At 39.4% G+C, this 27,353-nt stretch overlaps 1 protein-coding gene across 3 annotated transcripts in view; it reads left to right on the top strand.

Annotated features, from left to right (window-relative positions):
- The first annotated feature begins 206 nt into the window (after nt 1-206).
- LOC125453427 (POU domain, class 4, transcription factor 1-like) overlaps nt 207-27,353 on the top strand; it is a 62,986-nt gene continuing 35,839 nt past the window's right edge. The window contains exons 1-3 of one of the 3 annotated variants that reach the window (XR_007247760.2): nt 207-652; nt 918-2,350; nt 3,223-4,392. Coding sequence is in view for 1 of the 3 variants with exons in the window: in XM_048533008.2 (XP_048388965.1) it covers nt 530-652; nt 918-1,988 (1,194 nt within the window). In the remaining 2 variants the exon portion in view is untranslated. Of the gene's footprint in view, nt 653-917; nt 4,393-27,353 lie in introns of those variants that run through there. The other 2 variants (XR_007247761.2, XM_048533008.2) reach the window with 2 other exon arrangements.

The following is a 27,353-nucleotide window of genomic DNA, read 5'->3' as shown; positions in this document are numbered from 1 at the left end:
AGCTCCGCGGGGGGCAGAGGAGGAACTGGGGTGGGAGGAGCGGGGACTCGGCGTTTGTCAATCAACAATAGTGGGCGGGCGAGCGCGCCTGCGCGCATCCCTGAACGGTCCAGCCCAATGGGCTGCGGCCTCCGGCGCTGGTCTCCCGGGCAACCGTTTGGCCGCACGCGCTGGCACGGGAGGGACGCCCAGATCTCGCGCGAGCACGGAGAGTGGGGGGGCTGGGTCCGAGAGTGGGCAGCAGGTGTAAGCGGAGCCTGTGTGTGTCCCAGGCAGCAATAGGGAGGCAGCACTCACTGAGAGAGACACACAGACATATACACACACATAGAGCAGGAGTGTGCAACTGGCCTGCAGTTCAACACAAGGCTACTTATATCTCTACATGTTTACAAGGAGAAGAAGAAAAAAACGCGAATGCACACATAAGCATTTATAATATGTGCTCACAACTTTTGCGTTCTCTTTAAACACAGTTCCAGCCTCATTTCCTCTCCTCTTTCTAGCATCCCTATGTACAGTGTTCAAAATGATGTCCATGAACAGCAAACAGCCAGCCTTCGGGATGCATCACACCCTACCTGAGCACAAGTACACTTCTCTGCACTCCAGCTCGGAAGCAATAAGGAGAGCCTGTCTACCAGCGCCGCCGGTACGTACCTTTCTGTCTCTCTCTCTCTCTCGAATGTGGACTAAGTTGTAGCTGCAAGGCAATCGTCTGGCAAAATACTGCTTAAATGTTCAATATCTGCTCGCTCAACTCTGTTCATGCCTTTGCAAGATTGCAACTCTTTCTCAGCATTCATGTTGCAGTTTTAAATGTTTTGTTAAGTGTTATTTGACTATTCCCTTTTGAGAATTAGATGTTGATCATGTTGCTTTCTTTCTCTCCTCTCTCTCTCTGTTTGTGACAACAGCTGCAGAGTAACATCTTCGCCAGTTTAGATGAAACTCTGCTGGCCCGCGCCGAGGCTCTGGCGGCCGTGGATATCGCCGTGTCCCAGGGCAAGAGCCACCCGTTCAAGCCGGATGCCACCTACCACACCATGAACACGGTGCCATGCACTTCTACCTCGAGCGTCGCCCTGCCGCACCCGTCCGCCCTGTCCTCGCACCCGCACGCCCACCACCACCACCACCCCCACCAGCCGCACCAGCCGCTCGACCCGGGGGAACTCATCGACCACCTCAGCTCGTCTTCGCTGACCCTGGCCGGGGCCATGGCAGTGTCCGGAGGAGGGGGCGGAGGGGCGGGAGGAGGAGGAGGAGGGGGGGACGGGGGTGGAGGGGGAGGTGGTGGTGGAGGAGGAGGAGGCGGCGGGGTGGTGTCAACCTCTTCTCACCCCCACGCGGCTCACATGCACGGCCTGGGCCCCCTGAGCCACCATCACCACCACCATCACCACCATCACCACCCCCACCCTCACCAGGCGGCCATGGGCATGGCGCCGCACCCTCACGGCCTGGTGGGCCACGGCGTGGCGTCCGGCCTGCCGTCGGTCAACGACGTGGACGCCGACCCGCGGGAGCTGGAGGCGTTCGCCGAGCGCTTCAAGCAGCGGCGGATCAAGCTGGGGGTGACCCAGGCGGACGTGGGCGCGGCCCTGGCCAACCTGAAGATCCCGGGCGTGGGCTCGCTCAGCCAGAGTACCATCTGCCGCTTCGAGTCGCTGACCCTGTCGCACAACAACATGATCGCCCTGAAGCCCATCCTGCAAGCGTGGCTGGAGGAGGCGGAGGGCGCGCACCGCGACAAGATGAACAAGCCCGACATCTTCAACGGCGGCGAGAAGAAGCGCAAGAGGACGTCCATCGCTGCCCCGGAGAAGCGCTCCCTCGAGGCTTACTTCGCCGTCCAGCCTCGGCCCTCCTCCGAAAAGATCGCGGCTATCGCCGAGAAACTGGACCTGAAAAAGAACGTTGTGCGGGTTTGGTTTTGCAATCAGAGACAGAAGCAGAAACGAATGAAATTTTCCGCCAACCACTAGCTGGAAGAGAAAAAGCGGGATCCCCCTTTCTTCCTATCCTCTGCCCCCCACCCCCCCCGCCACCTTTTATTCCAGCCACCACCACCCCCCTGCGCCACTCCCCCAGCCCGTCTCCTAAAACCCCCGCTAGCAGACTCGATAACGGACAGATTTTTTTTCTGGGGGTGACCGAGGATAGATGTTCGTCCTCACTTGTCTCCCTCCCGGACTTGGTCACAGTACTTTATTTATGTGTGTTTAATGGAGCCAGCGGAGGTCTGCAAACGCGTTCCTGATCTGATCCAAGCGAAATCATCGGTTTCTGAAGCGTCGTGGTGTTTGTGTTATTTTGCCACGTTATTGGTGAAGTATGCAAGTCACAGGTAATTCAGACCGCCCGGTTTCTGTGCTGAAATTTCTAGATTTTAAGGGGAAGCAAAAGAACAAAACTGTAACCGTGCCAGACTTGCCATTATCTCGTTATTGGAAACAAAATGCGAAGAAAAATTGATTGATGTTCAGTCACTTCAGTATAATTTCACTCCAGTGTTCCATTGATGCTGCTGTGCTCCGTTTTCTCTCGTCCTTTTTTTTAAAAACAAAAAAACCATTACCTCGACAACTTTTTGTTATTCATCAGCCCATGACGTCTGTTGCGTTAGGACATTTCGAGTCTGACTTTTCAGAAGCCGATTGCTTCAGTTACAAAAAAAATGCTCAGGCACGATCGTCCATTTGATTTGATATGAGTACTTACTACTGGAGAGGGATAACGTGTGGTTCCCCCCCAAGTAATATCTTTCCTTCACTTTATCTGATAGAAGAAGCACACTCGTGCTTGCGGATATTCTTACTTGATTTGCCGTTTGGGACAGTATTTATGCAGATCGTGGTATATAGCCTCATTATTAATTATTTTCAATTCTTAATAGAAAAAACAAAACATACGAAAAAAAAATCACAATTGACATTTTACAGTGATAATCGTTTCCAAAGGTCTGCATGCTGATCAGATCATGGTTTTGTTTTTTTTTGGCAGATGTAACGGGCGTTAGCTGTCGGCACTCCGTTTTCTGGTAATTGCACTAAAAGTATGTTGCAGAGTTTAGTATATCGTACTGGGTGGAGAACATGTTAGCGTATTATGGTTTACGATCTAAATTCAAGCGATTCTCGCATCTAAAGCTTGATACAGGACTACCAAAAGTTTGCGCATTAAATATTTACACTAAATTATTGATTCTGTTTTGGGTAGGAATATCTCCTTAGCAGGCATCTAAAATACGTGCGCAGGAGCAAAATGACTGCATGAGCTGAGGATGGAATACCGAATTTGGCGCCTATGGATTTGATATAAAAATCTTATGTCTGCAGCGCAAACATTCTATGCATTTGGAACTGAAATGAGCACTATAGAGTAGCTTGATAGACCTTGTGGATGGTGTGATTTCACTGTTAACTGCCTGTTTTCACTAGACACAACATTATGACCCTGTTTATAACTGTATATAGGTGTTTATTGTAAATAACTTTTTAATTTGCGCACATGTATGTTTACAAACTGCAGCCACGTGTGCATCATCCGTAAAAGGAAAAAAAAAGTTTCACTTTAAGTCGAGCCCTGTCCAATGTATTTTTGCCAAGCTTCCTCCTGGATTGTGTTTTTTAAAATTTATTTACTTATTTATTTAATTTATTTCTGTAAGCCAAATACAACAGGGAGATATGTCCTCGCACATTTATTAATAAAAAAAGGGAAACAACTGTTTGTTTAAGAGTGCACTTCTATTTTTTTCTTGGTAAAACTGAGTTGAAGCGGTTAGGTAAAAAGCCGCAGAAGCTTGCAACGATCGCTAATATCATTTGGAGGCAGTTTCTAAGTTTTCCGTGCATGCTCTAAACCGTGAACACACGCAAAAGCAAAATCGTCTACATGCACTTCAGAATTTGAACGCTCGAACTTTCTGTAAACAGAAATTCTGAGTTTTGAAAGGAAGAAATGATTTTAAGAACCTAAACATGCGATAGATGTTTGCAATTGTGCTTTAAAAATAAAAAAAAGTCTCAAAATTCGGACAATAGTGCTTTACATATCACACCAGAAGAACTTTTAAATTAAATACATGTTGTCCCGACTCCTTTGCTTTACATGAAAGTGGCAAATGAACCTCTGTAGTTAGGCTCCTAGTTAGTTGCGGCATTATGAACTACGTTTGTGATGCCACCTACTGCACTACTAGAACACTTTCCACCCCGAGATTTAGCTAACAGGTTTTGGGTTAACTTTTGGACCCCTTGATCATTTTTCCCCGCTTCATAAAATGGAGGCGTTGAATGATCCATTGTAGAAGACAACAATTTTAACGCAAACACGCCTTTGAATGAATAGGAACATGTACGGGTGTCTCACTTAGATTCATTGATCTCGCTGGTATCAGTTGGAACAATTGCAAATGTTGGATGCGAAGTAGCCGAACTGTAAATTTTTTAAAAATTCTGTCAATACAATGTCGCTGCAACTATTATTAATGAATAAATTAGATAATTAATAAGGACATATTCCATTGTTGTACATTTACACAATTAAAGAGATCGCATGTTGTTCTAAACTCTAGATATGGCACAGGTAAGATTTCAAATTTATGGAAAGCATTGAAACAAAAACTAGAATCAGTCCAAAAGTAAAATAAAGGCGAGGTTTTACGGAACAGTTGATGGCATGTGAGACTTCCGCTCAGTATAACACAAACGCAAAAACCCCAGTCAGAACATTTAAATAATGTTACATGAAAGAAAAGGGACCATAATACATTTTCATGAAAATTAACACTTGGAACACTAGCTGACTTTCAAAATAATATGCTGACACAGGCGCATGTTTACTTTGGTTATCAATGACAAATTATATTTTTGAGGTTACATTCCATCTTTATTTGGCTATCAGAAAATGTGCAGTGTATGAAGTATAAACTCTTATGTCTAAAATAAAGCAAATTCTAGAAAACAACGGGTCACGACCCGCGAAGAATAACGTGAGAATTGTGGAAATCGCATGTAACACTTGTTCGGCAATTGGTATCAACTTATATTAAACCATCATAAATGAATAATAGACACTCAGTGCCATGATCCTATTGATTTTTCCTCCTGTCTGATACCTTGGCTAATTTCTCTGCTGCTTCAACAAGATAAACGCACCAGTACTGCAGAGTTACCCAGGCTCATTCCAGAAACCTTGGGGTTTGCCTGAAGAAATCATTTTTTACATTGCTGTTAAAACAATTCTCTGGATTTCGGTTTCGCCGTTTATATGATCACGTGCACGTTTAGTCTGTTGTTACATTACTTTTAATGCGACCGTCGCTTCTGAATTCGAATTAGATGACCTGGCTTATTCTCCTTCAATTCAAAGCGTTTAGTGATATATTGAGACAGTATTGAAGAGTTTGCCACGCACAGAGCAGGTCTGTTTAGTTTTCAGGGCTTTTGCAAGATAAAGGATTGGATGTCATAATCATCCTTGAATAAAATTGAAAATAATATTTTTCATTATGCAAGCTACGGCTTTGTATTAATTTTATTACTCTTAATTATGAAATTGTGCAACACGCTAGACCTCGCCATTATTTGCCAATCTGTGACATTATTTTCATTTTTTTTCGTAATGCACAGCAAAGTAGCAACCAAAATCAGTCTGACACAGCAACTACTGTCTCCAGCATGAACATGCTCCCTTATCGCAATTATTGCCTTTTGCACTGTCAGATCTGAGAGGATTCTCACAAATGTAATTACGAATGCTTTGTAAATAATTCATGTTAAGAGATTCAACAAATTAATAAAGCGAAGGATGACAAGAGGCTAATTAAAACTTTGGTAATTGTTGTCACGACAGCTTTGTTGTGTGGCACGGTGCAAAACCCTCTTTGAAAGAAAAATCTGCTTTGATAAGGAAAAATGTCCCAGTAGGCTTTTAAACACTTTGAACTTTATTTAATATACATTTATTCTTTAATTGCATTTAACAAACGATTTATTCCTTCCACTCCTCTATGACTTTTATTCTTGAATTGTTTTGACGCCAGGCATCACAGAAACAGGGAAACTGCATAAGTAAAGCGATTACTTTATCTCCTTTCCCCTATTCAATATGAAACTTTCCCACCAACAAGAAATAATTTAGCGAGAAAAACAAACACCATGCGCGGCACACAAAGGAAATGTCAGGAATTAAAACACAATTGTTCATTTCTGGCTGTTACCTGGAAGTGAACAGAAACTGAAAAACAACAATTGTTTTAAATTGGCTTGCACATTCTCATCTATTTGGAAATTTGGTCGATGACACCCGGATTTAAATTTTCGGCGATTTCTAGTAGCAATAAACCCCGTTCAATTGTTGTTTTTCAAAAAAATGGCTCGGGATTTATTGTAATTATTACGCGTTTTTGATGGCGATTAAACAACGAACAAAAAATCAAAAGTTTGTCTATTGTATGAATAATAGTATCAAATCTACATTGCCATGTGGATATCAGATAAAAGGTGATAACCGCACTGATTCAATTCAAGTCAATGATCTCGTTTCCCAGCCATTTCCCACGGTCTAATTTTTATAGTTTCCATTTGCTGACCACTAAAATTCCGAGGCAGCATTGCAATCAATGACAATGCAAAAGCAACACTAGATGGCAGTGTCAGAGGTCAAGATGGTGAGGACCACCGACAACTGCACCAACAACAGTGCACTACCTGTCGGTACTTTCTTTTAAACTCCAACCATAATGGCAGTACACGTTCAGCCACCCCTCCTCCTTCCCATTGTTTCATCAGCCTTCCGAAATTGTTCTTTCCGAAGATTTTATCTTAACCTGGTCTGTTGACCGGGTCATATGTCTTCATTGCGAAATGAACCACACTCTCAACACGAGGGCTCATCTACTGCTACGTTTCCACTGCTTGAACAGTCTATGGGAAACTCATTTACACAAGGAATTCTCAGGCAGTCATGTACTGACAATAAACATTTAATGAAGCTTGAGACCTACGTGGCCCGGGACTGTGTCAGAATAATTTAATTGTAACATTAGCATGGATTCTGCCACATCAAACCAGTGATTGCAGATTATGGGATTTAAGGGTGAAAACATACAAAAAACAGCAACGTTGCATATCTTATCGGAACTGACCGGTTCAGTCCCCGACAGCAGTCATATTGGACTCGAAAGGTTAACCGTGTTTCTCCTTCCACAAATGCTGCCAAACCTGCTGAGCTTCTTCAACACGTTCTGTTTTTATTTCGGATTTCCAGCACCCGCCATATTTTGCTTTTGATCTCATCCTCGTCATTGCAGCCAAATTGTTGGGGTTTTCAATTTTAAATGTCACGAATATTGACGTCGCAACAGTTCATTTTTTTCAATAAATAGATTCAGCCTGTGCAGATATAATGCGCGTTTAAAATGTTAAACACTGTTAATGCAATACTAATCGCCTTTGGTGATATAAAAGCAGTATTTTCAGACTACCACCTGGTCGTTTTTCCAGTGTTTGAGGAAAAGGGGTATAGCTGCAGTCATTTCCCAGCAAAGAGATAATTATTTCTATTGCCTAACTTTTGTTCACCAAGACAGAGTTAATTTAATGGGGTAAGGACATTTACTTTGTCTTAAATATCTATTATAGATTTTGACCATCTGCAAGATTTGTTCCTTTACCTCCACCCTAGTTATTGGGCACGCTATGGTCGTGAGGTTTCTGACACATAAAGTAATTCAAACGTTTTCAGTGAACAGGCTGTTTCAATAAATTAATGTGGGCGACAGAAACACCGTATAGAAATAGCAACATGTAATGAATGCAAACGATGTTTAACATGTTCAAGCGTTTATGGGAATGTAACAGGCAGCACCGCATCTAAATTCGCAACTTGCGATGCATAACATGCCTTTCTAGTCACCCTCTGCATTTTATCTGCTGTGAAATTGTGTGATGTTTCTCCAGCCAATGCTCACCAGCAGAGAACAGAAAAAAAGAAAGCCGACAAAGTAACTAAAGAGCTTATGAAATGAAAAAAAATCTATGTTTGGCAGATCCTGATTATTTTATCTCTTGAGACTTCCTCTCCGACGTTTATTTTTACCAGCGGCCTATGAATAGCGCCAGTCTCTGATATAGCCTAGATAAAAGTTTGCAAAACTTTATAATCCACTACAGAATCCACTTGAACTCGGCGTTGCGCGCGACCGCACATACCTTCCACCGAATTACGCATTATTAGGAAAATGCACAGTTCACCCTGTGACTAAGATACTATGGTTTTTCAACGACCCTGTAAATGACGTTACTTCGCCAAACTATATTTTGAAGGAAAACAGAAACATAGGCTCCATTATTTCAAATTATCTGCGCGGTCAGAATATAATCGCAACGATATGGTAGGAACATTTTCCATTTCCTTGGCCAGTAACCAAGAGCTCGCTAAATTATAATAACGGTATAGGGTCCTCTTCTAATCTCGACGTAATATCGAATGAGCACTTTGGTGAGTGCTGAACTTACAGTAAGACACAATTCGAGTTGGACAAGAAAGAGTCTGAATCCAGTTCTCACTTAGATCCCCATAGCAGCAAATTGCTGCTCAGCAAATTAGATCCAGGCGTATAACTTGCCGAATAGTTTTATTTTGGAACGTTATTAGTAAACATTCTACAATAGTTTTTAGCGATTTTACTACGGCAAGTAGATGAGTATGCGCTGCAGAACCGAGACTATTCTTTAGATCATGTTTGCTGATGATACATGGTAGATTTAATTTTAATGAAGAAACAAAGTATTTTTAAAAGGATTTTGATTTGCCACAACCTATTTTCGTAATTCCTATTTTGTTTTGTTAAGGTTGAATTGCAACCTGTGTTACCAAAAGTCTTCGCTTACTTTCAAGTTGATCGGGGCGAGCAAATACTTTTTTTTTGTAGAAACCGACCTCACTGGATGTCAAAGACGCTGCTACGTTGCCAATAACGCACCCGTAACAAACAGCGGGCGAGTGCAATCTAACAGGGCAAGACGATTGCTTCGAATTGTTGTTTAAACGTCTTTAAAGATGCTGCCAGATAAATGCAACATTGCAGTCGTTCTGCAGTAACATCTCGAAATGTGGTTGCAGTGCAGTCAGATGCTTATTGACATGCTCGGTTCCTCTTAGATAAATGCCATCATAAAATTCCATTCTACATGAATTTGCCCAGAACATCCAGAAAACAAGCGTTATGTAGCAGTGTCTCATTTGAAGTTTAAAATTCTACAAGGGGAGCCTGAGTTAGCAGTTCCACTCATCTCTTTGAACCTCTATTTTAAAGTGATTTTTTATATAAAAGGCATGAGAGCTGGGATCCCTTTAAGTATAACTCTGTCATTGGCAGTAATGCATTATTGAAAGCCTATCAAACAGCTCTGTGCTCTGACTTTACGAGGCGTACAGAAGATGAAGTCTGACTGTCTGACGGCACAAAAGCCTCTAATATGTTAATCGCCGTAGGGGATGCCTTAGGTACCATTTCAAGCTGCTTCGCACACCATATGTTGGGCCGTTTGCCACATGTATCTATTAATCAAAAGGAAACACGCCAAAACACCAGCCACCCCACCTTTTCTAACCGTGCTAGCACCTCCCAAAACGATCACAATATCCCAAGGAAAAGTCTGACATTTTCAAAGAAAATAGTACACCACTTGTAAGATGACCAGTGACCTTTAACCTCTCTGTCGCCCGCCTAAACTAAGGTGTGACCACCTCAATACTTTGGATCTTCATTTGCAGATGGAATTGACCACAAAAGTCGAAGGTACAATTTTAATAGGATGTTAGTCTCCTCAATTATTAAATGTTCCTCTCCGCAGCAAAGAAAATATGTGAAGTCGTTGGATAAGGTTTGGGCACTTGACAAAAATATGGAAAACAAATAAAGGGCATTTATTAATTCAATTATCTGTATTCTCCAACAGATTACATTCAGAGAGATGTTGTTGCGACATCTATTTGGCAAAGTGCTGAATATTGTGAAACATTACCAAAAGGAATGGATTTATTTGTAACGAAATTGCGACAAGCACATTGGAAACATTTCTCGAGTTCAGACGCCAAATTTAAAAACCGGTTGTGAATCACGGTAATATGTTTACTGTGTCGTTAGACGAATGTATAGCTGCACTCGAGAGAAAGTGTAGCCTGCGTTTGAAAGTGCCACCCCCCCCTCCCCCCACCATTTAACATCTGGTTTTCGTGACCAAACCTACAGAGAAATTCAGTGCCACTCACGTGTTTCGGAAAATCTGAATCATAAAACGGCGTTCAAGATATTGTTGGCTCGGCAGGAGTGTCCTGAACTTTTACCAGAGTCAAAATTGTCTCCTCAAACCCAATTTAACCCTCTCCCAGACAGAAGTCCGTCAGTTTACAACTAATTGTAAAATGAGTTCAAGCTAGTTTTGCGAAATGCCGAAAGGGATTTATCAGGGCCACTGGCCATGTATGACCAATGCAAGTGGCGGCCAAACTTGGGGGAAAAAAAACACCGCGCCATCCTTCAGATTGTAAGATATCCAGCAATATCAATAAAAACTATCCCAAAACTAACGATACCCAACAAGATCGATAAAATTTACACCAAAACTAACGTGGGGTTAAGCGTGGACAGCTTTTGTGGTGTTTTAACGACAGGCAAGTTGGTGAATGGCGGTCACGTCAAGGGAGAGGAGTTATTTCCTCGCAGGGTCGGCGTTAGGACTTTAACATGTTGATTATTGTTTGAACTGTTAAATAGTTGAATAGTTTCTCATTTGATTATAAAGTTTATGATTAAATAAAAATACCATTGCCCTTCATGTGGAGTTTGCGAAGCCAATTCAAAGCAACAGCAGATGGAATCCAACAATGCAATTCAGTTTCGACTTGTTTCCTTAGCCTATTGGGCCGAATATGTGAGAAATGCCTTGAAATAAACACACACTCACAGCCCAAGTTCCCTGAGAGGAGAGGACGAGGTGCAAACTGACTGCCAATAAGAGACACTCAATGCATCCTCGTCTAATTTTCATGCACGCAAGCATGCAGATTTTTTTTTGTTCAGCAAGAAAAAGCCCATATATCTGTCGATTTAGCTTTCTAAGGAATCGTAACTTAATTCCTTTAGGCTATTCATCAGCGCAGTAATTAAACTACCAAATGGATGTAAATAAAGTGAAATTGGTTTCATGACAGATGAGACGAAGAGGCCTTTTGACATCAGCAGGGCAGGACAATAATTATTTCTGCATGAGGCTATATAGAGAACGCCAGCTGGATTTATTAGGTGCTACATATTATTTGCTACCAGTACATCGGACAGGAATGAGCACAATTCAGCTGTCAGTATTTTTTTTGCATTTAGCAATCTGAAAGTACAGATGAAATATTTTCTCGGGAAGGTTGTATGGTAACTGGGCCAAACAGGGGGGAAATTTCAGCACCACGGCCAATTCCACTCCTTTCACTGAAAACAAACAGCTCCCAGCCAAAAGCAAACTGTGTTCCGTGAGACGGCTCAGCTCTTCAAAAATGCAGCAGTTACTATCAGCGTTCGGGGAAAGGGGTTAGCAGAATTTTGCAAATGGAGGTAACAGTGGGTTTCATAGCCACGTGTCTTCAAGCGTTATGCTCGAGTCCAGTCAATATTTCGTAAAGGGGAAAGAAGCGATTTGGTAAATAATCTCACAAATTAAGCCACATTGCAACAACTTGGAGCCAGGCTAACAATTGGATAGTAAGGAGAAAGTGATCTTACTAAGGGCTATGTTAGAAATTTTGATTATCCAATAACCAGTGCCACAGCCATTAAAAACAAAATTAAGACTTTTACAGTTATTGGATACCCTCAATTAATTAATGATCTGTATGTTGTCAAATACTCTTTTGCATGCTAAAGACTCGTATCTGAGACTGGTTTCAATAGCAATCCTGGGAGGGGCAGTTGCGTGGTTCGGTGGAGGAATTGTCAAGCGAAAAGTGTCAGAGCAGATCCCTAGAAATCCGTATTCATTTCAAAATCCTATTTGTTGAGTAATCTCAACCATCATCACTAAATCTCGGGGCACTGATGTAGTTCGAGTTGTTGTTGACATAACGCAAAAATTCAATCACTGGGGTTTTTGCATCAGCCGGGCTACTTATTTGTCTAATAAATCCGTCATTTTGTAAGAAAAATATTTGAGCAGCCGTGCTTGACCTCTTGGTACCCAGAAGTCACATTTATTCCAGCAGTTTTGCAAATGTAAAATCGAGATGATCATTTATCGCCTGTAGGTACTCGGGGATATTGTGAAAACGGTCTCGAAACAGCTGCCAGGAGCTTGTCTTTTCAGAAGGTCTGACTTGCCCCTGTAGACATCGCACAATCCGTAAAGAGTCACACACACAACGCACATAATAAAGCCAGCACCATAAATATAACATGCTCAGACGCAAGTCTGCATGTGTCCACGCTGCGCGTGCTTTGGAGTTTACAGCGACATACAGGAAACATGCACAGGCACAAGCTCATAAAACTTGCATAGAAAAAGGTGCCAAACATGCATAGTAATAAATACACAACACGTACATACACAGGCACACACAGCACAAATTCAATATATACACCCAGAAATGTTTAACCGTGCAGATGCAGAGCACAAACACAACTTACAATCTTTGTGTGGGCAAAACATACAGAACTGACACAACGCAACACGCATATTAATAAAGATGGAACATAGAAGTCGAGAACAGACAGCGTATGTAACGGACAGAACGACAAATTCATAGTGGTAAGCATTTTCCTTTCAAAACACACAGGCGCACACCCAAGCAACGAAACATACACTTTTCTTAATATTTCAGTAGAAAGAAGGTTTCAAAAGACTTAGCCCATCACGTTAGTAGCACAGTCAGTTAGTGTACAATTTACCCTAAGGGACAAGGCTGTTTACGAAAAAGCTGTTCTAAATGTATTGCAAACACGTGTCAAAATCGAGGTCAACAACAATCCCTCCCCAGTTTTAGAGATCTGTTGCCGATTGCACTTTACTCTTAAAATTAATTAACATTGCTTGCATTTTCGTTTCTTGTAAGCGATATCTTTTTGTAGATGACTGGCATTTCATCCACCCCCACCCGCCAACATTTTCTGTGGCTAGAACAAAGAAAGCCAGAAGTAAGAACCTTTTCTGCGCAGGATAGGTAGAAGGTTGATTATCAACCTTCATGACTCAAAAGCATACATTGCGTTAATAAAACACAATATTAGTTTACAAAAGCGCCATTATTTAGTTGAAAACCACGACCATGGAGAACGTACGCATTGTGCGAGCAAATATTCCAAAGATTGAAAAGATATACTGGTTCCAAGCATTGCGGTCAATTGTATAATTTGATGGTCGAATTGGTTTACATCAAAGAAACATTAGAATGTTTCAGCTGCGAGACCCAACAGCAGCTGGTTGGAAGATATTAGTCAAAGGCACATCAGGGATGCGCTACTTACACATTGACCCTATTTTTCAAATGACTAAAACTTTTCAAAAACTTTTCAACACAACAGCTGGCTTACACAAGTGAAATATCGTTTCAAACTTCTTGGACAAAATGCAATTTTGGGCATAGTGCATTCTTCTGTTTGTTGTGATAATTCAATACAGGCTTTAAGATCGTAAAATACATTTTGTTATAGTTTAACCGGAAAACAAAACAGATCTCATTAGAAACCGTACAATGACCAGGGAAATGTATTGACAGTGGAATCCGCCCAACAATAATCGGTGTTCTTATTCTCGCAAAATATAAAGGAGAACTGCCTGTAAGTTGACAAGCACTTGTCAGCATCTTTTTTGATGACTGGCTGCATCATGGTGCAGCTGGATACTCACTGTTAAAAAAAAACGTTATCTAAGTTGCAGCCAGACTTGTGTTGGTGATCTTAAGGAACAAGAAGATTTTGCAGAACATACCGTGACAAATGATACGCTACACATTGGGAATTTTGCGTTCCACTTCAACTGACGTGGATCTCACAGCTCCCAAGTCCCACGTGGTGCAAATGTGCAATAGCTTGTGATACGGTTTGCTAGCAAGCCACTGACTCCCACTTGTTCATGCTGTGACTGTTAATTTTGGGAAAATGTAGCCTATAAACACAACGGGAATTGATTAAAGGACATTTCATCCATGGCAATTTCTTGATTTCTTACTTTTCATCACCCTGTGTATAATATCCTATGCATATTTTCATTTTTCATTTTTATTTTCATTTCCACTGCTCACTTGTACATAGTTTAGCATTTCTCTGTTATCATGGTCTTTAGGTAATTATTTTAAAATCTTTCTACAAGGGTATGGTTGACCTCACTGTGATCCTATATTATTCACATTTTCTTCGAGTTCTTCTTTAAGACCAACAACAATTTCTGACCTTTTGTTAATTCTACCAAGGTGTTTGCATCACACTGACTCATTCATTAACAAACTATTAAATTTGCTAGATTAATTTCAGATTTGGGGGTATCATTTAGATATGCTATAAATTATGTATTAAGAATTTTATTAGAATGAGTAGAAAATGGTTGGCAAAATAATTGTTATTAAGACAGATTCCTTCAAAGTTGCACAAATATTGAAGAAAGTTCTAGGTGAGCAAACTTTATAACATTTATATATTTTCTAAAATTGTTGAACCTGCATGTACATTTTGTGACACTGAAAAATAAACAGATAGGATCTTGATTTGAAAAGCACAAACTAATAAAGCAGAAGCAATAGTATATGATATAGAGTCTAAACATCCATTTCTAATCTGTTGTGAATGCAGCTTCCAGTCACTTTAACGAAGAAATAATATCACAACAGTTGACTAATATCTGATAACTAGCCAAAGACACTGTAAATGTAAAGTTTGTTACACTACAGAAAAGGAAATGAAGACAGTAAAGTTATTAAAATGCTCAAGACTTTGAGGGGATCAGCTATTTAAGCCTAACAAACTGTCAAACAGAGTACATTGGATGAAGCTTAAAAGAAGGAAGAAATTGGATACAAATGCTTCACACTCAGAGTGGGAATATTTAGAACATCAGTGATTTTAAAATGCATTTCATAGAGATTTTAGACAAATCAATTACAGGATATAGGCAGTGATTTCTGAATTCTGCATTGTTGTCAAAAGTAACCAAATGAGTTGAAATAATTTTCTTTATGTTCTTGTTAATTCTTATGCTCTTAAAGTTGCTCACGAGCTGTTGAAAAAGAATTGAGAGTTTGTTATTACTTGTTTTTTTTTCTGTGTAAATGAAAGAAACATCATCTGGACTTTTATAGGGCAAAAATAGATTTTCCCTTGTTGTTGATATCATTATCACTCTAAAGATCATTCTACAGTGGACAAATGTGGTAAATCCAAAGGGACTTCCAGTAGCAAAATAAGTTTTTGTAAAATCTATAAATTCATTTCAAAGCAAAATAGTTGTTTTAAAATGATTATAAAAGGAAAGTTAGATCAAGCAGGGATGTGCATTGGACTAGCTACATCAGGATGAAATAAACATTATTACAGACTTGATGGGTCATATAGCTTGTTTTTATGCTGTAGTATTCAACTGCAATGTCGAATTATTTAGGGTTGAATAAATTTGATAGTATAATAGTATATTAGTTCAACATCAGTGGTAGTGAACAACACATAGTGCAGGACAAACAGGAAATAAAGTGGAGTGAAGAAAACATAATTGTTGGTGCACATAAATACTATAGGTAAAGCCTTGATGCACAGTCATTTAGTTCACAGTATGGTATTGGTTATTGTTGTGTGAATTCTAATAAGTAAGACTGGAATTTTCAGAATGCTATAGGATTTTTAACTTTGAAGTTCCAACACTCTCCTTAAAGGGCTATGTCTGTAGACCACTGAAATGTCTGGTGATAACAAGGGGCCAAGATTAATCAAATCTAATGAATATTTGGAGTTCATGGTTGGCCTTAGAATGCACAAAATCCCTACATATTATTTACGACAACAACAACACTAAGTAGGTAAAGCTTGGGCCATAGACTTTACACTGAGAATTGTCACTTCTCAAATTCTGTGGAGGCACAGGTAAGAGGAAACACCAGCACACCAGAGAATTCCATATAAGAGAAGTTTGAAATCCTGAGGATAATATAGAATTTTTCAAATAAACGATTGACACCCAGAGACAAGGAATGAGACTAGAATGCATGGCATCTCTAGTGCAGTGAAGAATTTACGTCCGGTGATGAAATAAGTGGATCTATGTCAGATGGTATCTAGGAAATAAACTTTACAAGTGAAGCAGTGTAGATGGGTGTTGGAAGTGCTCCCAAAATGATATATGAGCCCATTGGCCTCATATTAACTTTACTTACCAACACTGGTTGTAACAAATTCTGTTGGAGTCAAAGCTGGATAGTATGAGTGGGTATAATTTGCCAATAACTGCCAGGATTGCCAGGTCATTGTTTGGATTTGAACTTTGGCTATAACTCATTTAATTAAAAGAAATAAGTAAATGAACACTTTACCAATTTTGACTATTAGATAGATAATTACTGAAAATGTTTAATGACCCTATTACCAAGGACTGAATACCGTCCTATATTGAAATAGCTAAGGGCAGAATTGTTACTATTATTCATGAAATTATATGTGCCTAAATTAGACATTTTGAAACTGTTGTTTGCCACAATTTCATTAGCAAGCCATAAATTATGAAGTAAAATAGTAATTCACCTTACTTATTTGAACTGAGGAAAATAAGATCCTCAGTAATTGAGCCATTATTAAAACAATGCATTTTGTTCAGTTAAATACTTTGCTTCTGTAAAGACAGCGTACTTTTATTATGCACCAAGTTTCTGGAAAGATAAAAGAGCTATATTTAAAGGTTAAGGAATAAAGTTTATGAAACGAATGTTTCTCATTATAGCACTACATGACCACAGTTTAATGATGAAGTACAATATCATATGAGTAGAAGGGTTCTGTCTTGAAGTACCAGCTGTTTATTAAGCATATCAGACTGTTCAGCTTCATTCACTTATAATGCAGTATTAATGAGGGCACAAGAACTGAACACAGATACAAGATAGTGTACCTCACATCTGAAAAATAAAGAATGGCTGAAATTTATATGCTTATTGTACTTTTTGAAAAGTTCTTAAAATATTTCATATAGAAAGAATTATTTTGAAGTGCTATGTAGAGAAATATGACAGTCATATGCAAAGGTCAATACCCCATAACAGTAACACAATTACCTCTGATTTTTGTTTTGGTGACATTAATTGAGAGACATTTCCTGGCCAGGACAAAACAAAAAGCTCCTTGCTCTTTTCCAAAAAGTGCCATAAAATTTCTAACAGATTCCTACAAATGGTAATGGGTAAGTGGGCTTCGTTTAATCCTTCATCTAAAGCTTACTCAAATCCCACCATGTTACATTAAAATGTCAGTTGAGATGATATGCATACATGATTATTATTTAAGTTTGAGAATGGGACTTGAACAGAAATAAACAAGGCTCGACACGTGCTCCCTTTTAAACAGATACTAAAAATTAATTACATAATGAACTTTCTTGGTGAAGATTATATTAGTTGTATGTGCATTTATGGCTTGTGACATTATAGCGTCAGGGAGCTTATATAAGTGAATACCATTTTTAACTGGCATGAAAACAATTGGTATTTGAGTAAGTCAATATAATAACATAAACATCCCAAGCTGTAGGTGTTCTTAAATCATTAGTCATAAATGAAACATTTATAGTCAATATTAAATTGCATCTTTATATTGACATTTTCAGCAAAGCTCCCTTTGAACATGTAGTGAAAAGAGTGATCTCATGATGAAAACTACTGTCTATCATTATCACTGCTATATTGCCAGAGGATATCTACTTGCCAACCTGGTAATCAATGCATCAATTAGCATAACTATTTGGGTTGTCATCTATATTAGATCTAATTAGGCCATAATTATATTCTCATTTTTAAAATACTTTATCATTCCACTCATGCCAAAGTGAAACAAATACTATTACATTTTGCATGCATGAATGTGTCTTCACTTTTTTGTAATGTAGAGTAAGAGAATACAATAAGTATAAAACTTCAGATTGATCGTAGACTCTATTACACTGCTTTAAGAGCAGAGGTATCTTTGGTATTTCAGTTTTATTTACAAAATCAACCTATTTTGCCTGCGCAAGTTTAGATTCAAACTCAATGCGGCAACAGAAACATGCTGCTGAGAATATCATGATCAGTATTTTCAAAAGTCTTTGAACTCTAATTAAGCCATCACAGTAAAAGCATTTAAAGCAACAGGATGTGATAATTGCTGCAGACATTAATAATTTACCCTTCGATTCATTGTTTTATGGGACGCAAATGAACTAAAATGGAACTGTTTGTGTTGCTGCTTTGCTTGTTTGTGGACCGTCAATTTATTGACAGCTTTTACAACCTTTGAAATCAGAGTGTATTGCTCTAAAATATTATAATAGAAGCAGGGTAAGATAGTGTAAATTGCTGGCCATATGTTATTGAGCATGCTTAAGATTCGTTATTTAAATGGGAAGCATTTTGTGTGAAATGAAACGTTTTCCTTTATCTTGCTTATTAGGAACAGTCGTGAGCCAGGGTAATGAATAATTTGGCAAGATATAATACACAGTCTTGTTTTCTCAGCATTTTCAATAACCTGAAAGTTTGTAGAAATGTTCCAGTGAGATTTGACCACATAATATATTGTGGTACAGCTCAACAGTTAGCTGAAATACAATATATACCTGGATAGGAGATATAAGGTTTGAATTTGGTGAGGATGAGATCCAGATAAACTGTTTCCAAATGTAGATCAGAGCATTTAATTGGGCACAATAACTTTATAATGATGCTTTTGTTGAAATCTCCCAGTCTATCCTGGCAACATTTGAAAGTGTCCGTCTGATTTTGGTATATTTTGGAAATTTACAACTCCATTCCCCTTAACTGCTGGCCGATTTGTGAATTACTATTGGCGTACATATTGAACTCACTATTATTATTACACAAAGGTTTCGCCTAATTATTGCCTCACATTGTTTAAAGTATTTTCTAAGAACTGCATAAAGGTCTTCCTAAAACATTTATCAAAGTCAATACTAATTTAAATTTTTCTCCTGGGCGGCACGGTGGCAAGGTGGTTAGCACTGCAGCCTCACAGCGCCAGGGACCCGGGTTCGATTGCAGCCTTGGGTAACTGTCTGTGCAGAGTTTGCACACTCTCCTTGTGTCTGCATGGGTTTCCTCCGGGTGCTCCAGTTTCCTCCCACAGTCCAAAGATATGCAGGCTAGGTGGATCAGCCATGCTAAATTGCCCGTTGTGTTCAGGGGTGTGTGGGTTATAGGGGGATAGGAACCTGCAAGGTGTGGTGTGGACTTGTTGGGCCAAAGGGCCTGCTTTCACACTGTAGGGAATCTAATCTAATCCTGCTCTATGTTATATGTGTGAGAGTGGTGTTTTGCATTGTGAATATTGCTCATTTTATTTCCTTCTGAGGCCAATGACTCTTTACTGGTATAAAATTTAAAGGATGCCAGTCACACTCTGATACCTCCTCGGGAATATTTACCAAGTGGCCACGGAAAGATTTTCAACAAAAATCACTGGATAACATTGAGGATTAGAAGCCTAGACTGTACTTCTCCAAACCTATAACTATTCTTCCTTCCCAGACGCTTCCTCAGATGAGCCAGGTCCGCAGATACCAGAGATGAAATAAGGATCTGTCTACTCAGTTGAATCAATTTATTCTCAGGGTAAACTCTGGAAGGACCCTTAAATTATTTTTAAATTTGTACCTTGCAAACTTGTTCGAAAAAGGAATTCAATTGTCCCACTTGCACATTAATTATATTCAAATAAATTACTTGGTACCTAATATAAAGAGCATGTCCTCCAAACATCCTCCTACTTTTTGTGCATTGCATCATTGAAGTACCACTATTAACAAGTTTAATGACATTGTGATCGCTGAATGAGTAATATTAAGTAGCCATAATGTAAAATTTCTTCACTAGGATATACAGGTATAAATTTTGCACCAGGTTTTACATATGGCAGTTAATTTGCAGCTTTTTCCACAATTACAGTGAAAGTTTAAAGAGACCTAGTTACATGAGAAATTGGGTCACATGTAAATAATGTACTCTTTGCGCTTCAACAGAATGGTGATTGAGGGAATCTGGTGCAGCTTGAAACTGGTTTGAAAGTGGAACCTTAGTGCATATTTTTCCACTACTGTGATCATATACCTATAATGTACTTCTTTGCTAGTACAAAACCAGCCTTGCACAAAATGCATTGGGTCGGAATCCACTTATTCCTTCAGCGAATTGGTCAATTTTGATGAGATGCAATGGTTTGAGGAAATAGCAATGACATACACATGTATATAGGCAAGAAATAATACTTCTACTAATTGTATGAAATAGAAGAAATTATTTCAGAGGAGAACAGTTACACGTTTATTTAAGGACTCCTAAGTATCACATATCAATGTTGTAATTTTCAGACTTGTGCAGTGCTTAATATGGTAGATTAAAGTTCAGTCTTTATGCTGAATTAGTAAGTAACTTATGGGTTGTATATTTCAATCATGTCTCATGATGAAATTCTTATATTGTCTTCAGAAGATCCCTTGATGAGGTATGGGAAGTGGTGGGAGGTGGGAGTACAATGCAGCTGGTAGTTTTACCTTAACATAATGGGTCTAACATTTCCATGACATCATTGGGGAATCTGTGTGGAATTCTAAGGATAATGAGGATGGTCATTCAGAATCAACAGTAAATATTTAATGAGGATCCACAGAAGAGAGAAAAGAAGGTGGTCAGAAAGGTGACACTCTTTCTCTCTCTCGGCTGTGTGAAATCCCGGTTCATAATATATACTGTTAGCTTAGCATCAGGCTCAAAAAACATTTTTTGCACTAATGAGCTTGCTTGAGATTTTTTTTGTGGTTAGCTGATTCCTTTTTGAACATTTAATGAATGTTGTTGATGTAATAAATCTTGGTGCTGGGAATGATGCAGCCCTCAAGAACTACCTTAGTGGTTTAATAATTAAACTAAATCAACACTTCAAAGCAATGGGATAGCTAAATAAATATAGATGTTACCACTTTCATAATGGTATTATATTTGTTAGATTTTACTTAGTGGAATTAAATAGAACATACCCAAAAAAGATCTTTTCTCAATGCTGATGCCTTATTTAACACATTATGTTATTGCAGGTCATAATGTTTGAACTACTTTACATGAGCATAGGAATAAAATAAACTAAACGATATCAGTATCCAATCAAGATTCCTATATTAAAGGGGAAACAGAGTCAGCTTACCAAAAGACTGACTATTCAATGTGGTGAATTATTTTACTGCAGGCACAAATCTTGTGCGTTGTGTGACATTTTAAAACTTCAAAATAATCCTGTCACTAAATAGTGAAGCACACTTTATCCCCCTTTGTTTTTTGTTAAAAATAGTTTACACTATCAGTTTTCCCTGTTTCTGCTTCCTTGAAAATGGTAATCATCAGAGATTAGGGTAAGTAGGGAAACAAAATAAATGATGACGATTTCTGTATTATTGATATGTCTGATTTCCCAGAAAAATATAGAAATTATATTCCTTAGAATTGATACCTTTCCATCTTATCTGATGAAGTTGTAAAGACATGAAAAAATAACATGACCTTGCAGTAGCAGTTTTATTGTTAGGTATAGTACCTCCATGCAGCTTATTTTCATTATGCAGTAAATCTGGCTGTGAGCTTTAGTGTATAACACAACACACTTTAGCCCTCTAATTACCATTTCCAATTTACTTGCTCCATTTTTGTGTATAATGCCAGCAAACAAATGCCACCACCCTCCTGAAAAGGTTATCCAAGAACATCAGCACTCAAGAAGGTGGTTGATAGTGTTTCAGTCTCTCAAGTGGGAAGATACTAAACAAACATAATCAAAATTCTTACCTATTCCTATTACTTCACTCATTGTGTTTCATTTCTAGCCCACCTTATATAATATTCATAACTAAAATCAATAGAGTGGAAAAAAATAAGATACTGCAAAAAATGTTAATCACATTTCAACATGGCTTTTTCTCACAGTGTGCATGAATCAGAGACTAGTAATTAAAGTGACTGCTATGATCTAAAAGCTTCAAGAATTGTTTCTCTCAATGAAAGCTCGTTTCATGGAAAGCCATGTGGAGAATGACAGCAACATGAAGTGGAATTACACAGATTGAATAAAACTTCAATTCAAAGCTATTGCAAAGTAAAATACATTTGTCTAACAAAAGGTTTAACCTTTTTACTATCTGCATTTTTTATGACCAGCATGGTAGCAGCATTGGATACATTTAACTAGCAGGTACCAAAATTCAGTGCCCGATACATTTCACCTAATTGTTGTATACTGCCCATGATGTGCAATCGGAACTAAGGTCTGCAGTCTGTTTATTTAAATTTGATGCTGTTGGTCAGAGCTTAAATTGAACCAATAACAGACATGCAGCTGAATCTGGTTCATGATGTAAGTTTAGACAAATGCACTAATTTTTTTCAATTATCCTGTAACATTAATGATTAAATTACAATTTGACATGTAAACACTAGAATTTCGAATCCTGTTAATTTTTTAAAAAATGTTTGATTTACTGACAGATGTAAAACATGAGTTGCAGTAATTTAACCCATTATTTTCTTAAAAATCAGTCCACAAAAACATAATTTACTGCACATTCAATAATTGGATATCAAAATGTTATTTCAAAAATTTATGTTACAGTAAATTCATTGTTTCTGAGTGTAATCAAAAGTTGCAAATATGAAAAGAAATAATATACATATTTCCTGTTGAGGCCAAAAAAGTCCAAATTTCTTCTTCTGTTCATTTCTACACAACAACGTGGCCTAACCTTCCTGCCTGACCTGAGTGCATTTGCAGTGGACTCCAGGGTTCATAGCATCTGTCTACAGCTTTTCTGACTAGCCCCTCTGGAGGCCTCAGTTTTTTTTTCAAATTGAATATTATAAACCACACGGCAAACCACATCCGAGTTCTGTTTCTCTTTGTGCCCTGGATTGTCTTACTGTCAATGACAGCATTAAGCACCTTCATTAACATCCTCCCAGTGCATTCAGGTATCAAAATATCACTTTCTAGATCCAATGACAGTGATACTCTACTCCTGTTCCTTGTCCATCAGGTCAGCACTTCAAATGCCATGAAGACTTCAATACACTTGAGGATAGAAGATTATATTTTATCTTCTTCATTTGAAGTCTTGTTTAACTTAAAGATAGTTTAATACAAAAAAAACATAACTAGTGTACCTCTTTTAATGAATGTCAATCTTTGAGTTTTAAGTTTCTGCTAAAGCTGTTGTGAATGTCTTTTATAAAACAATACCTAATGCAATTAATGTACAGCCTTTGGACTCTAAATAGACTCAGTCCTTGTCATAAACCTACTTCAGTTACAGTCCAGAATTGCCATTTAATCAGTAATCTACAAAACAAAGCTTTGCAATCCACATTTGACTTCATAGGAAGTGTCTTGAATGTGTTATTTTTAATTATTTAAGTGCTACACAATCCTTGAGTACCAACAGGCAGAATATCTATTGTGAAATGTGAAGGCTTTATAACTTTGCTCTTTCGATCTATGTTTGTTCACCGACAAAGTTGATCTAGATTGACAGAAGTGCATCACCCCTTCAGGAACTGAGCTTCACGTCTTTATCTTTACTGTAGTAAAGGTAGGAATGATTACAGTCTCAGTGTTGAAACTGCAGGTTGCTATTGAATTAGTAAGCATTACAATCTCTACCTTTACTATTGCCATTCAATTTGTTTCTTCTTGTGCAGCTTGGTCAGGGGCTTGCCTCTCTGATGGGCCAGATGTTCAAGACAGTGGACATTTACATGACTGCATTTTGGCAGGAAGAGGAAATACTGACTCCACGTGTTCTGGTTGGCACTTACACAGACATTGCCAAAATCTATACTGATTCCTGCATATTTGGAGGCTCATGTGAAAATTTCCTGCTAAGTTCATTTGCTCTAAGAAGAATGTGAATTTCCGTGCAGTTGAAATGAAATATAAAGTCATTGATAGGGGTAATAGCGAGGAAATCTGCAATCCTCTGCCGTGACATCTCATTCTCTTCCATTCTTACTCAGACTAAGGTGATGTCCAATGAGAAGACCGCTCTAGTTGAAAAGTGTTCCTGAATATGAAGAAGTGGTTAGAACAAAGAACAAAGAGCAGAGAACATAGAAAATTACAGCACAGGAACGGGCCCTTTGGCCCTCCATGCTTATACCGATCCAGATCCTCTATCTAAACCTGTCACCTATTTTCCAAGGATCTGTATCCCTCTGCTCCCTGCTCATTCAAGTATCTGTCTAGATACATCTTAAATCTTGCTATCGTGCCCGCCTCTACCACCTCCACTGGCAATGCGTTCCAGTCACCAACTACCCTCTGCGTAAAGAACTTTCCACGAATGTCTCCCATAAACTTTTCCCCTCTCACCTTGAAATCGTGACCTCTAGTAACTGAATGCCCTACTCTGGGAAAAAGCTTCTTGCTATCCACCCTGTCTATACCACTCATGATTTTGTAGACCTCAGCCAGGTGCCCCCCTCAACCTTTGCCTTTCTAATGTAAATAATCCCAATCTACTCAACCTCACTTCATAGCTAGCATCCTCCATACCAGGCAACATCCTGGTGAACCACCTCTGCACCCTCTCCAAAGCATCCTCATCCTTTTGATAATGAAGTGACTAGAACTGATGCAGTATTCCAAATGGGGTCGAACCAAAGTCCTATACAACTGTAACATAGCCTGCCAACTCTTGTACTCAATACCCATCCATTGAATGAAAGCGTGCCGTATGCCTTTTTGACCACTCTATTGACCTGCATTGCCACCTTCAGGGTACAATGGGCCTGAACACCCAGATCTCTCTGTGCATCAATTTTCCCCAGGGCTTTTCCATTTACCACATAGTTTGCTCTTGAATTGGATTGTCCAAAATGCATCACCTCACATTTGCCTGGATTGAACTCCAACTGCCATTCTCCGCCCAACTCTCCAATCTATCTATATTCTGCGGCATTCTCTGACAGTGGCCTTCACTACCTGCTACTCCACCAATCTTAGTGTCATCTGCAAACTTGCTAATCAAATCATCTATACCTTCCTCCAGATCATTTATGTATATCACAAACAACAAGTGTCCCAACACAGATCCCTGTGGAACACCACTGGTCACAACTCTCCATTTTGAGAAATTCCCTTCCAGTACAACTCTCTGTCTCCTATTGCCCAGCCAGTTCTCTATCCATCTTGCTAGTACACCCTGGACCCCATGAGACTTCACTTTCTCCAAGACCCTACCATGGGGAACCTTATTAAATGCCTTACTGAAGTTCATGTGTATGACATCTACAGCCCTTCCTTCATCTATCAACTTTGTCACTTTCTCAAATAATTCTATCAAGTTGGTAAGATATGGCCTTCACTGTACAAAACCATGGTGTCTATTACTAGTAAGCCCATTTTCTTCCAAATGTAAATAGATCCTATCCCTCAGTATCTTCTCCAGCAGCTTCCCTACCACTGATGTCAGGTTCACCGGTCTATAATTACCTGGATTATTCTTGCTACCCTTTTTAAATAAGGGGACAACATTAGCAATTCTCCAGTCCTCCGGGACCTCACCTGTGCTCAAGGATGCTGCAAAGATATCTGTTAAGGCTCCAATTATTTCCTCTCTTCTTTCCCTCAGTAACCTGGGATAGATCCCATCCAGACCTGAGGACTTGTCCACCCTAATGCCTTTTGGAGTGCCTAACACGTCGCCCCTCCTTACACTGACTTGACCTAGAGTAATCAAGCATCTATCCTGAACCTCAACATCCATCATGTCCCTCCCCTCGGTGAATACTGACGCAAAGTATTCATTAAGAATCTCACTCATTTTCTCTGACTCCTTGCATAGCTTCCCTCCTTTGTCTTTGTGTGGGCCGACCCTTTATCTAGTTACCCTTTTGCTCCTTATGTATGAATAACAGGCTTTGAGATTTTCCTTAACCCTGTTTGCTAAAGATATTTCATGACCCCTTTTTGCCCTCTTAATTCCTCATTTCATATTGATCCTACTTTCCTGATATTCTTCTAAAGCTTTGTCTGTTTTCAGTCACCTGACCTTATGTATGTTCCCTTTTTCCTCTTTGCTCGTCTCACAATTTCACCTGCCATTCATGGCTCCCTAATCTTGCCCTTTCTATCCCTCATTTTCACGGGGACATGCCCGTCCTGCACTCTAATCGAGCTCTTTTTAAATGCCTCCCATATACCAAGTATGGATTTATCTTCAAACAACTGCTCGCAATCCACATTCCCCAGCTCCTGTCGAATCTTGCCATAGTTAGCCTTCCGCCAATTTAGCATTCTTCCTTTAGGACAACTCTCATCTTTGTCCATGGGTGTTCTAAAACGTACAGAATTGCGATCACTATTCCCAAAGTAATCCCCTACTGAAACTTCAACCACTTGTTTCAGCTCGTTCCCCAACACCAGGTCCAATATGGCCCCTTCCTGTGTTGGACTATTTACATACTGCTCCAGAAAACACTCCTGGATGCTCCTTACAAATTCTGCTCCATCTAAACCCCCAACAATAAGTGGATTCCAGTCAATGTTGGGAAAATTAATAGTCTCCAAACACCACCCCCCTGTTGCTCCTACATCTTTCCACAATCTGTCTACATATTTGTACCTCTATGTCACAGTCACTGTCGGGGAGCCTGTAGTTTGGCCCCAACATTGTTACCGCACGCATCCTATTTCTGGGCTCTGCCCATATTACCTCACTGCTCGAGTCCTCCATAGTGCCTTCCTTTTGCACAGCTGTGATATCCTCTTTGACCAGTATTGCTACTCCTTCACCCCTTTTACCTCCTTCTCTATCCCGCCTGAAGCATCTATATCCTGGGATATTTAGTTGCCAATCTTACCCGTCCCTCAACCTAGTCTCAGTAATAGCAATAACATCGTATTCCCCGGTACTAATCCAAGCCCTAAATTCATCTGCCTCACCCACTACACTTCTCGCATTAAAACAAATGCACCTCAGACCACCTGTCCCTTTGTTTTCATCATCTGCTCTGTGCCTACTCTTCTCCTTACCCACACTGACTTCATTATCGAGTTCCTTACAGGCTTTAGTTAT

This window comes from Stegostoma tigrinum, chromosome 6 (genome assembly GCF_030684315.1).
Source record: "Stegostoma tigrinum isolate sSteTig4 chromosome 6, sSteTig4.hap1, whole genome shotgun sequence".
NCBI classification, from domain to species: Eukaryota; Metazoa; Chordata; class Chondrichthyes; order Orectolobiformes; family Stegostomatidae; genus Stegostoma; species Stegostoma tigrinum.
Note: the sequence above shows the minus strand (reverse complement) of the source record. Positions and strands in the feature narration are given on the sequence as shown.